Source organism: Phalaenopsis equestris, unplaced genomic scaffold (genome assembly GCF_001263595.1).
Source record: "Phalaenopsis equestris unplaced genomic scaffold, ASM126359v1 Scaffold000134, whole genome shotgun sequence".
Taxonomy (NCBI): domain Eukaryota; kingdom Viridiplantae; phylum Streptophyta; class Magnoliopsida; order Asparagales; family Orchidaceae; genus Phalaenopsis; species Phalaenopsis equestris.
This window is the reverse complement of record NW_018164576.1, coordinates 3,928,091-3,941,815: the sequence shown is the minus strand read 5'-3', so window position 1 is coordinate 3,941,815 and position 13,725 is coordinate 3,928,091. Positions and strand designations below refer to the sequence as shown.

Here is a 13,725-nt window from a genome sequence, read left to right as displayed (position 1 = left end):
TATAAGCTCTCGAAAATTATTTCATACGGATACCACCATATGATATCCGATCTCCATCGTCCATCACAACAAAGAAGTATGACGGTGGGCCTCATTTAAAAAAAAAAAACTTGTTGTGATGAAAGGTGGAGATCGGACACCGTATGCATCTCTGCATAGGTGCCCAAATGCACTAATTATTTTGAGAAATAATTTTGTATTTAGTTAATATACATGATTATTATAAACTATATCAACATTTGAGATCGAATGCTGTAATGATTTGTCCATGCTGCGTGTCCGATAACATGATTTGCGCTTTAATCTGGAGTCAATTAGCATAATTTGCGGAGCATGCGAAATTCAGAAATCATAATCATCGGAATTAAGTTGACCCGTGTTGTTTAAAGAACGATTGCGTGTGCTGCATTGGTTAGTTATCTTTCGCACGTGTTTGATGGGATTATGGATGTGCTAATATCAATATAAATAAGTAATATTAATGCAAAGCTCACGTAGATGCATGGGTCAAATATATGCTAAAATTATTTTGGGAAATATAAAATAGGAGAGCACAAATGTTCACAAAATCATGCTCTATGTCTACAAAATCGGCTATGGTCACAAATGTTATGTCGGGGACAAATCAATAAAAATTAGTCAAATTGAATGAATTTAGAAGTCATCAATGCGTACAAAAAATCCATTTCTATGGGCCAATGCACGTCTAGTAGACCTCATGGGCATGATAAGTCCATCTGTTCAAAAGATAAAACAATTGTTGGGATAATTTGTCAACGAACGTGGTCTGCCGACCGGAGCAGGCCCCTCGGGATAATTTCCCCTCCTCAAATTCAGATATTTACCTATATGAGAGATCAATTTGTCATTTGCTCTTCCTGAAATATCACTCATGTCCCTCCTAAAATATAATTTTGGCTCTAAGGTGACAATTTTCCCCCTCTTGGAAAGAATTTGATTTCGCCCCTGTTGTCGACTCTATTCGTCGAAATGTTAGTTGTCTTATGTCAGTTGCTGAATAGGTTCGTCAGAATGACCTGTTGAGCTTACTTGTCAGATTCACTTAACAGACTTATCAATAATATTCATCAGTCGATGATAAAATGCAAAAGGTCATGATCAACATCAACAATTGACAATGATAGATCCTCATATACAAGCCGCCTGACACCTAGTTCGTAATCTTTTCATCGAGTCATCGTGGGAAAATTTTAGACACCAGGACTCAAATTTTAAGATCGGGCTAAAACATGTATAAGTGGAGAATGAGAAGAAGCGGGAGAGGGATCCCCTTTCTCTATCAAACCTTATTTGGGAGATCTTGGGTTGTAACTCAGCTGGGGTCTCTCTTGCTTCCTTTCATCCTTTCTTTCTTGTTTGTTAGATCTTCTTCTACACTCATGAGCAATATGAAACCCGATATTCTAGAAGAATTAAACAATAAAAAATAAATCTTTTCAATTTTTTCTTATAAAATATTTTGGAAATTATATATATACAATATAATTTTTATGGTTTTACATATAATATGTCGAGCAATTAAATATATCATTTTAAAAAATAAAAAAATACTGTCTATATACTACGAAATAGTTGAATGTTATTCATGCAAAGATGAAAGTCTAAATATTACATCTGTAAAATATATAAATATCAACTGATATTCACATAAATGCCCCAGATATTTTACACGTTAAACATACACAATTTAAAATACATAAGTTCTCCTCATCTCACACCCACAAAACATCAAAGTATCGCACAACAATAATTACAATACACTATAGATTATATTCATCACAGTAAGCATCAACCCGCAACAAGCGCATTGAGCAGCGCAAGCGCATTACTACTATACTGTTTCACCCTCCCCACAATCCCAACCACCACCTACCTCCCCCCCCCGCCCCCCCCCCGCCGCTGACGCCATCAAAGTCATCAATGCAAGTATCTTCATTCGTGAGAGCAGCACTCATCCACGTCTGAGCGTTAGAAACCCCCCACGAGAACCCCGGCCCTCCAGCCTTCGCCTCCGGTCCGAGCTTCTGGATCTCCTCCACCGACTGCCGAGTCAGATCTGCAGCCGTCCTCAGGGAATCCACACAGTCGCTCAGCGCCTCGCTTAGCCTGCCTGTACAGTTTCTGCGCAGCCTAGCCGCCTGAAAAGATGCGGCCTTTATCCTGGCCAGGCTGACATTCGCGGCGGCGATGGCGAGGGTTAGTTGACTTTGGTGGACGGCGGGTGCGTAGGGTTTGAGGGAGGTGTAGCAGAGGTGAGGGTAGAGGGTTACGGCGCAGTTGCGGAGGATGAAGTCAGTGGAGTTGGTTGTGGCGGCGACCGCCGGAGGGAGAATGACGGTGAAGAGAAGGGCTATGTGGAGGATGGAGGCCATGGGATTTGCGGCTTGCGGTTTCGGGTCGGCGTTGGGTGATTATAAATGGGAAGGGTTGGAAGGAAATTACGGGAGTGCCATTCGGCGAGATGAATGGCTGATTGATGTACAAGTCTAAAGCTGTGTGTTTGTGGATTGCGTGGTATTTATTTAAATGTCACTAAAAAAGAAGGAATGCGTTGGAAAATGTCGGTCATAATTATATATATATATATATATTGAAAAAATGTGAGGATCATACTTAATTTTATTTAGGCAAAAATGAGTTACAAAATGAATATATAAATTACAACTCACACGGAAAAGAATGAAAACAACAAACAAAAATGTCAATAAGAATGAAAACTCTAAAATATGACAACATTAATAAACAGAACGCGAACAACACTCTAATAAACACCAAAATAGCACTCCTTAATGAAAGATATACAGTCCATCGTATGAAAAGAACAAACAAAAAAGAACAAAAATTAAAAAGAAATAAAAAAATCATAGAAGACAAGCAAGTAATTATAGTTTTTCAATATATCATGTAAAATGTGTATAATGGTTAGCCACTCATTTTAAAATATATTATCTTACATGAGAAACAATTTTATGTTTTTTTTTATATACCAGTTTTAACTTGCAACTAATAACGGTCGTCTGCGGTGGAATAAAATATATGAACAAATGGAAACGCGGGCCGCACTAGCACGCCGGCGTGCCGCGCCCGCGTGAGAGCCGCGTGAGAAAAGGCTTGGGCGTTTCTTCGGGCTGGAAATGTGGCGATAGATCGCCAGCATTTGCGGGATTGCACCTGCGTGGCTTTTTTATTTTTAACCTTCTTAGAAAAATAAAAGTCACATTAACTTTTTCTTATATACAAAAATATTGGAAAAAATAAAAACAAAAAACACAACTCAACCTAAAATAATCCAGACACCAATTAAAGGGAATCTAGCTAAGAAGTACAGCTCCAAAAATAGCTAACAGATGCAGCCCACCCCAAAAAGCTCCAGCCAGAAGCGCCCGAAGAGAGCATATGAAACAGCGAAGAAGACAATTCCTAAGCAGCAACAGATTCCAAACACGTAACACAATAATAAATGCTAGGAACTTCTTCAGGTACGAAGAAAGGCTTGTCAGAATCAATCACCAACAATAAAGATAGTCCTTCATCTCAAACGACAACCAAACCTGGAGAGCCAAAAATTATCTCCCTGAGAAGAGATCAAGATAATAGACACATAAAAATACTGTGAAAATAAGATAAACATCGCCAACAAAGCCAAAAAAACTAAATCTTAAGATCAACAACAGTAACAGCAACAAATCTTTATCTCGGTAATTGGGTTCGGCTACATGTATCTTTTTTCTCCATTGCGTTCGATTGAGTGTCATATTTTCATTCTATTTTAATAAATTAAGATTTTTTTTTATACAATATGACCAAGTCTTTTTAGATCTACCCGTTTTTCTTAACATATGCCGAATCTAAAGAATCCACCCTTCTAACTGAATCATATGATGGTCAACATTTAATGTGGACAAACCATCTATGATGATTCTTCCATCACTGGAGGCAAACCTATCACAAATATATTCATTTAGCAATTTTTTTCTGAGTGTAAAGCCACTCACCCACCTAAGTATTCTCATCTCGTTAACACTTCACTTAGCTTTATGCTTCTCTTTTAAAGGCCAACATTATGAACCATAGAGCATTGCAGGTCTCACCACAATCTTATAAAATTTTATTTTTAGTCTTAGAATGACGGACACGCCGACAGTCTCTATTGACCGGGACGCAGACGGGTACCATTGATTGCGACTAATAAGTCGACCCGCCTTTACCACGGCGGTCGAGATCAACACTCAACCAGGTGCCTCGACCGACCAACCTATGGCGTAGTCGCAACTCAATTGGTCGCCTCACTTGACCAAATTCAAGCAAGTCGACTAGCCAAGTTACTATCATATTAAAATTTAAATTGTGATGCTCTTATAGTAAGAAATCCATATGATTACTTTAAGCATCAATTATATTAAGATCAATTTTCATTCATTTTTATAATTATACAAAATACACATCTATAAATAAGAGGCAAAAAAATAAATAAAAAGAACTTTCACCGATTCTCTTTACAGTAAACTCTTGACTCGCTAAACTCTTTTTCTCTCTTAATTCCTTCACTTAATCCTATACTCTCGGTGTGTGCTCACAAGAACAACTAAGAACCCAATAAGTATTTCAAAGTGAAATATACATTTTCATATATAGATTCTTCACGTCAAAATATTATAAATATAAATATCAAATTTTAGGTGGTCTATAATTTAAAATAAAAAAAAAAATTGAGTGCGGTATATATCAAAATTCCCCAATAATTTATTATCAAAATATTCTCTGGCGTCTCTGAAAATCTTAGATCTCACATGTGCGATATGATGCCTTAGAATTATTATTATTTACTTAACATAAATTTATTTATCAAACACTTCTCTAACTTTATAAACATTGATGAGATTTAACTTCAGTGAAAGAAGGCACTTTCCATCAAAATTTAGCTGGAAAGGCATGGCATAAATGCTTGATGCATATAAATACCGTGAAATGAAGTACATAATAAAATAAAGTCACATATAATATTGGATCTAAGCATTTTTTTCAGAAAATCAGTCGCCAATATCTTAATAGTGTAGCCTTATGTGCAGCCGAAACTATGCCTTGTGGTCCATCTCCGGCTATCCCGTGATAAAAGATGCTGTTTGGCTTTTTTGTCGTATTTCACCAACACAATTATTCGTCACAATTGGATAGTATATGCTAATGTAGCCCGTCAAAATGCTTTAAGCTGTATTTGAGATCAACCGCAAGCCGAATTAAGGCTCCGTCTGAAGCCCTTTCAAATGTCCCGTGTGGTTTGTGGAACCGGGCTCATCATCTTCATTCTGAAATGATAAAATTTTGATGTTTTTCTGATACAATGTTCGGAGATATTATGAAAAAGTTTCATCGACAAACGTTGATTTTACCATACAATAGCACTGTGTGCGATCGAATGGAAATCGAAAGCCTTCTCAAACAGAGCCCAAGGGTTGCTCTGTTTTGGAGTTCTGAATGAGATTTTATGATTAGCACGCGGCACAATTTTTATTAAAACAACGGTCTCAATATGCGAGAAGAAGGGTTATAAGTGAAACTACGGTTTTATATGAAGCGTGTAGAGAATCTTCTTTAAATATTGATTCTACAGGTTTTAGATGAGATATAGGGTTATTATTGATACAAACATAAATGATTTTATTAGGATATATCTGTTAAATTTGGATAATGAGATTGGAGATAAACATAACAAACTCATTTTTTCTGTTCAATTCGTTCCCGATCTGTGTGAAAATTTCACAATAGCACTCGTTCATGAGAATGAGATATTGAACTATGCCAAGATGACGATGATTTTGTTGAACTATGAGTTCTGTTAAAGAGATATGGAGTTTGTAAAGATCGAGTCAGTGAAGGCATTTACACTCCAAGGTGGATCTCAAATAAAAAAGAATTGGTAAAAAAATGGAGACAGCTGTGATACTTCTCAAAAGTGGGACAAGTCTCGTATGTGTGATCATGAGAAAAATCAATTTGTTTTCTATTTAGAGATAAATCATTAGAAGAAAGATTATTTGAAGTTAAATTAGAAAGGCAAGGGAGTCTCCTTTCAAGAGAAACCCAATCTTTTATGGAGAGGTGTGACAAAGTGAATTCAAATGTATTGTTATATATGGTTTCTCATAGTTTGCATATCGATGATTCATGCTAGATTATGAACACATGTATTACCTATCATATTTGTGCCCATGGAGAGAGGTTATGCATGTACAAGAAGCTTGATAGTGGTTCAGTGACTATGAGCAATGATCAAAGATTTATGATGGTACTATGAGGGAGTTGACTGATGTTAGACTTATTCCAGATATCATGAAGAATTTTCTATTAGTTGGGGTCTTAGAGGCCAAGGCCTACATAGTACTTAGTAAGGCAGAAGTTTTGAGGATATGTCGTGGAGCATTGATTTTTACGAAGAGAGTTCACCATCATAATCTTTAGTATCTTCAAAATACTATAACGACTAGAATGGTTGATGTTACTCAAGATTCTTCTAACACCACTATAGAGAGGCTTCACTTCAGATTTTGGTAAAACATTGATTGATCATATGATATAGTTTCGTTCCTTTGACCTTGAGGCTATTGAGGTCCCTGTGGACGACGTAATTCACAAATTGCTGACTGGAGATCTCTAAACTTGTTGTGTCGACTACTTTTACGATCAAGTAGACTTAGAGTCCTAGTAGCTTAGAATGATGGGCCCTGTGGTACCCTGACTTGACCACCTCTACCTATTAAAGATCACTCTTCCCTTCCTTTAACTACCCTCATTGAGCCTTGTCACTTCTCTTGTTGTCATTAATATCATTTTGGTGGCCCAATTCCCAATGAGCTGTAACCCATTTGGGATACAAAATTTTGTCATCTGCTCTTATGACGTGAAAGTGTTTTGATGTATCGGGATACTCCGTCAAAATGATATGGTTATTTTGTAGGCTATGTGTGTTGATGAGTCTATTACCCATGCGTGACCTTGAGAGACCCACTCTCCACCCCATGACTCAGCGAGAATTTTAAAAGCATCAGTGTATTCCCCTGTGAAATAACTGTCATTTGATAGCTTTGTGTTAGTTCTCACTTTAAATGAAAGCAAAATTCTCTGAATCAAGAGTATTCTTGGGCAACCCCCAAGATGTAATTAACTAAGTGGGACATGTTCCCCTTGGGAGCACTCTGGACCCCAGAATAGGCAAACACGCTTAAATCTCTAGTTGTGAGTAACTTTCGTAGGCATTTTTTGTAGATATTTGGCACAAGCTATTTCGGTCTGATTTTGTTTGGGCGTATATGCTTGGTCAATCTTTACGAGGTTTTGTCGCACGGAAGTTCTCGCGCTTTGTTGTATGTCATGCTTTTCTAATTCCTCTTTATTCTTAATCATTTACATGATCCAGAAGAGAAACTTAAAAAAAAAAAAGTCTACAATGATGGATATACTAACGACTTCTTTAAAATTAAGAAAGAGAAATGAAATAAAACACTCACCATATGTTGATTTGCCCAAACCACATAAATCATACATCGTTGTTTGATTATTTATTTTCTGTGTAATTTTATTTTCCACATTATTATGCTTTTCAATATTGAGAAAATTTTTGTATCACATGACGTTAGCAATATTCACAATATATGTTTATTTTACATTAGCCATATTCTCTCTCTAAAATCAACTATTTACATGTTTTAAATATATTATTTAGCTTTGTGTATAATAATTATTATTATTTTCACAACTGTTGAGTATCTAAACATAACTTTAAATAGTAAGAATTGCATCTTAAACATTTTTGTAATAATTATGAATTTTTCTAATAATTAAATAATATTTTCCAATAAAAACAGTATATTTAATAAAGACAAGAAAGGTCATTAACATGCAAGCTACTAGGAGCGAACAAGCAGCACAAGTAATTGGCAACATGCTCCGATTCTGCATTATTCACATGCACATGCAGTTACGTACAAATCAAGCTAAAGAAAAATCAAAATAAAAAATCATACGCCAAAATTCGTGCAAGAAAGCATTAATCGAAGTCCATAAAATCACGCTTACACAATAGTGAACATTAAATACAAAACTGCATCGCAATTAATAACATCTATAAGTTTACAATGATTTTGTATATGATAATTAAACATGTATAAGAAAAATAAAAAGTTATTAAGAGTAAAGCATTCACAGAACAAAAAATTATTGCTACGGGACACCTTACGTAAATTTACGTCCGTTGTCCAGTTAAAAATATACACGTGTTAGGGTGGGTTCCACTCTTTTAGAAATAACAAAAATCGTATATTTCATTCGGACCCACATTTCCATGTAATCAATTTTAATTGGACACCGGACGCAAATTTGCTCCCGATGTCCGGACGCTATAATCTCTCCACAGAACAAGTCAAATACAAATATTACATCCATACTATTAATTTAAAATAAGACACTATTACTTTCCTAGACACGCATCATGTTCATGAATATGAATGTTTTGAAAAATTAATTATGATGGATAATTTTTCTCTCTCTAAATAAGAAATACACTTATAATGTTCATGAACATGAATGTCTTGAAATATTAATTATTATGTATAATTTTTCTTACTCTTATTATTTGACCACCTTCATTTTGAATGTTATCGGTTGACTATCATCTCCTTACTATTATCTCCTTCCTCAATAGATTATGTTGTGTGATTACCATCCTTTCTCTCAATTTCCTAAGAAGTTCAATGTTTTTTATCACCTTGAAGCTCGATGTTGGTCACTAATAGTGATGTTGATGCATGTCATCGCTAATAAAATGGATTAATGTCAACATTATCTTCTTCACTGCACGTCTGCCTTAATAAATTCAATACATATAATTAGTATCAACTTTAATGCATGTCATCAACAACAAGTCAGACATCCGCTATTGACATCAACCTCAACACTAGACGTTGACACAAGGCTTATAATAGACATCTTGGATTAAATATCCCTCTTTGCTGCCAATAACAATCCACATCTCAAATCTCCTCCATGTTTTATTATGGAAGTCATCATCTATAATTCATGTCAATCCTATAGCATCAACACTTTCTCCAAATCCGAGAAAAGCAACATCTATAATCCATAATATACACCAGTTGAATAAATTCAAGTAGGCCAGATTTTCTGATTTTTGTTTTCTTTTCCTATGTTTCTACATAAGAAATTCTACGTCTTTCCTATGCTGCTCGACTGCTACTATATGTGAATGTGCAAGACTATGAACAAAATAAAAAAAAAACAAAACTCTATCTCTTTACTGCTTTGAATATTCTAACATGCAACAACAAATGAGTAATCACATGATACAATCATATAGGTAATATAGTGATTGAATTTAGTTTGTGTAGTTATGTTGCTAATGAAATAGGTTTGTAGGCAACATGTAGACATGGTGAGTACCTATAATTTACTAATGAGTTTCTTAGGAGAAGTAACTTAAATTGGTACATGATGATGTATGCCCCTCAGATGACTTTAGGAGCTCAACTAGTACCAAAGGCCAAATTGAGACCAAATATAAAAAAAACATATATTTTGTGGTAACAAATAAATTAAAATTTAGTCATTGTTTTCTTTATCAACATTAATAAAAATCCAAACAATATCCATAACTTTTCTTTCATTTTAACCCAAACAAGATTATTCCTGTAATTTTTTATTACATGCAAGAATTCGACCCAATGTTTATAATAATGACGTGGCAATAATAACAAAATACTTTCATGAAAATAAAAAAAAAGCAAAATTATTTACATGAAATGATTACTTCAAATAAAGCCAATATCCAACCCAATCAAAATATCACTGTAGTTGAATACTGCTTTAGGCTTATGCTGCAAGTTATTCCAATCCAACCAACCTGACACTTACAATTAAAAAAATTAATTAATTAATATAATGCAAGGGCTATTTAAATACCACTACATTACACTAATCTCAACACCAATTTATTGACTTGTACAAAAGAAATTGGTTCAATCGGGCCCATGATAAGGAGTCAGCCAATCAGTCAGTTTGGTCGACCGGTACAACATAGCAACTCTATATGCACAACTCGACCAGGATAGTTTGGTCTGATTGCTTGCACCTGCATCTCAGTCTGGGCAGCTCGAACCGACATACTCAAGAGAGTGACTGTAATAACAAGCCCCTAGTCGAGACCTTTTTAGCAAGCCAAGCCAACTCTGTCAACTCACCCTAAGAGCTTGAAAAGGGCTCGAATATATCATATAGGTGACTGCTTAGCAAAACTATAATGTGAGCAGTTACTTATCCTAACATTATAAAATGTAACGTTGGTGATTGCTTAGCACTGATCATAAGTTATAACATAGTTTGCATTAAATGAGAACATTTATATTTCTGGTGTAGCGTTATATGAAGCCCATGAGCATAAAAGGACGCAATATTGGATTTTTAGAGTGTTACTCTTTCTATGTAAACCAAAGTGTTTCCTAGTAATAATATTTTCATGGAGATCTTTTCTTCCCTCTTTTTTGGTGGTATGTATGTAAATGTCCCTCGCAGTTCTTAATGGTATCGAAAATCTTTTAGATGTTTAACTCCTCAGATCTTTGCATTGGTTGGGAAATAAGAGAATATTATGTGCGGAGTTCGGATACATTCGGACTCCGTATACAAGCAGTTTTTACATGTTGTGCAGATTCTAGTACAACGTGTACAATCTCGTTATACATTAATGCGTTTGGGGGAGCTTATTCACAGCGGTGGCGTTTTGAAAACGTCACCTGCTATTTGAAAAAAAAAAATGTTTAGGAGGCGTTTTTGAATAAGGCGTTCTCGGTTTTACATTAGACGCGGATCGCGGGTAGGATCCCGCGAACCGCGTTTCGTTCGAGCTAAAGACAACTCTGCTCTCATCTCCTTTCGCATGGATCGCTTGACCCCCTGCCTCCTCTCACACGGATCTCTCGCGATCCCTTCTCTCTTGCGATGAAGAAAACCGTATCTACTGCGATGAAGAAAACCACAACGAAGGGATCGCTCGTTACAGAGACCACCGAAACTCCCATCTTTCTCATCCTTCCGCAACAAATGTATCGGTTAATTTGATGAGGCTCGCCCGTGTCTACCTGTTTTCACTTCGAAGAAGGAGGCGGAGCTAAACTTCGGCATCACCGATGCTGGTATGGCTGCCTCCGCAGCGGTTGCGGTGTTTCTTGCTGTGGCGAATCAAGTTCTCTATAAGCTTGCTCTTGTTCCCATGAAGCAGTACCCATTCTTTCTGGCCCAGATTACAACCTTCGGGTAAGCTTGTTCTGCAAGCAGTTTTTATTTTGTATTTTGCTGATGAAGGATGAGGGGTTGTTTCTTGCAGAGCTCTCTTTTTGTTCGTTCAGAGCTTTTTAATACGAGCACATTAAACTTAAAAAGGAAAGTTGATGATTTCTACTATTCAATTTCGTGCACTTTTAGTTTTTTATGATTACACTTTCTTATTCCATTTTTTCTTCCACCCCATAAAATTCATAAAATCGTAGATTTGTATATGAAAGTTATGGTTCTGCTAAGCTAGATAAAAAATTTGTATATGATTTGATTTTGAGTTGACCCTTGAATGCACAAATAATGGTATATGGGGATTTTAATTCTAATTTCTCTATTTAACAAAGAAAATCTGCAAATAAGTTGTTTACAAAACGCACAAACCAAACAACTGCAGTTTATCCAGAAAAGGGGCAGATTGGTCATTTTTCCAGAATCAGCTGTTCTCTAAACGCACAAACCAAACGGACAAAAAACTTATCTGAATCAGTTGTTTATCACCAAATTATCATGATAAGCTGGATAAGCTGTAGTTGCCCCAATCAGACCCTAAGTCTTGATGTGGTTATGCACGAAGTCTTGATGCATCCAAACTCCACACTAAATATTTTTCACTTGAGAAGGAGGTCAAAATTCATTAGAAAGGGCTCTTCTAAGAGTATTCGTGAAGAGATAAGACCCAATTTTATAGTTTGTGGTAGTTGATAAAAAATATTTGAATGATTACTTAAATGGTGATAAGACAAGCTCCTCTCCAATAACTTCTTGAAGTATTCTCAGCTTTATGGAGCCAAGGAAACATTTAACACACCATGAAATCACTTTTTTTTTCATTAGAAAGCTCCCAAAACTACATGATAAAATATTTTCTATTGTTCTTAAATCCCTTATTTGCATGTATTTCAAAAATACCTATAATAAAAAGGAAGACGATTTATAGATTTGTTATGAGTTGAATCATCTTCCATTAGAGAAGAAAAATATATAAACATAATAAAATGATTCGAGTAAACTAGCAGAGGGGATTTGACCAAACTTCTCTTGAGATTCACTTAAGAAGGGCAAAATTTTTTATAAGCCTTTGAGCTGGGTTATTTTAGTAGTGTGGCCAGAGTTTAGCTAAAATAAAAGATTTGTCGAAAAAATTAATTTTAAAAATAGATAATGGAGAGGCACCAAATACAAATTTTAAGTAAATTTGTGTCTTATCTTGTGCCATTATAAAGAGAAAATATGATAAGGCTTGAGGGAGAGGAAGAAGAAGGGTTCAAGGTCCTTTCGAAGCTTCTAAACACTCATGTCACCTATTAAATGCAATGTTGAGGTGAGCAATGATGTACACGCTATACATGATCATCCAAGGTGGTGGAAAGAGCTGTGATACGATGAAATATACATATATAGAACATTGAACGCTTAGTGGAAGTCGATAGATAGTTAGATATCATACAAGTTATAAAACTTTGAGTTTGATGTATCAAAAGGACATGTCTTTAGAATCTCTTATACTCATGACAAATATTATTTAACAAAAAACTATTGACATGATAGAATCATCATTTGGAGAATGGCCATGTAGCACATTTAAAATGTCTATGTTAGTCAATGATCATTATTGGTATGCCATAACAAACAGGCAAACTCTGTGGCCTCAAAAAGAGTTTTTGTTGGGCTATTGGAAGAAGGATTTGAGAAAAAAAAGTTGAAGATATCTTATTGTCCATGTGTCCTAAAATTTTTAATCAACTTGATAACAATGAAACTATGCAAAGATCCTCAAGCAAGGATATATGTAAGACTTAAAAATAAGTAAAAAAGGTACACGTAAATATAATAAAATAATTGACTCACATATTTTCTAGATTAAAAATTAAAATATCAGTGTTAATTTTGCTTTTATAATTAATTAAATAAAATTATTATGTAAATAAGATTAATTAAAATAAGCTCTTAATCATCATTAATAATTCAAATAATATTGATATGTTACATGAACATTCATCCATATAAACTAGAATCTTGATGCACATGTGTGAGTAAAAAAACTCTTTTTTTAGCAAACCTATAGTAAAATAATTATTTTAATTAGATAAGCCCAGCTATGCAAAAAAATCCCTTTCATTCTATGTCTAAAGGTGGGGCAAAAGTGCGGTGTCGCACTGCACTTTGTGGCATTTGACAAAAATTATCTTTTCCTGCCTTTTTAAGAAGTTGAAGTGGAAGTGGAGTTTTGCAAGTTGTGGTCTTATTTTATCACATTTCGAGATTTATGTCGGATCATGAAAATTTGTTTATGGCATATCATTTGACTATATATATATATATATATATATATATATATATATATTTATTTTTTTGTGTAAACTC

At 35.0% G+C, this 13,725-nt stretch overlaps 1 protein-coding gene across 1 annotated transcript; it reads right to left on the bottom strand.

The window, feature by feature from the left end:
- Window positions 1–654: 654 nt before the first annotated feature.
- Window positions 655–2,518, bottom strand: LOC110021428 (pectinesterase inhibitor 9-like). The gene is made up of 2 exons (XM_020719911.1): window positions 1,895–2,518; window positions 655–737 (listed from the first exon to the last, which is right to left on the bottom strand). The coding sequence occupies exons 1-2, from the start codon at window positions 2,391–2,393 to the stop codon at window positions 655–657; spliced, it is 582 nt and encodes a 193-aa protein (XP_020575570.1). The 5' UTR covers window positions 2,394–2,518.
- Window positions 2,519–13,725: the final 11,207 nt, after the last annotated feature.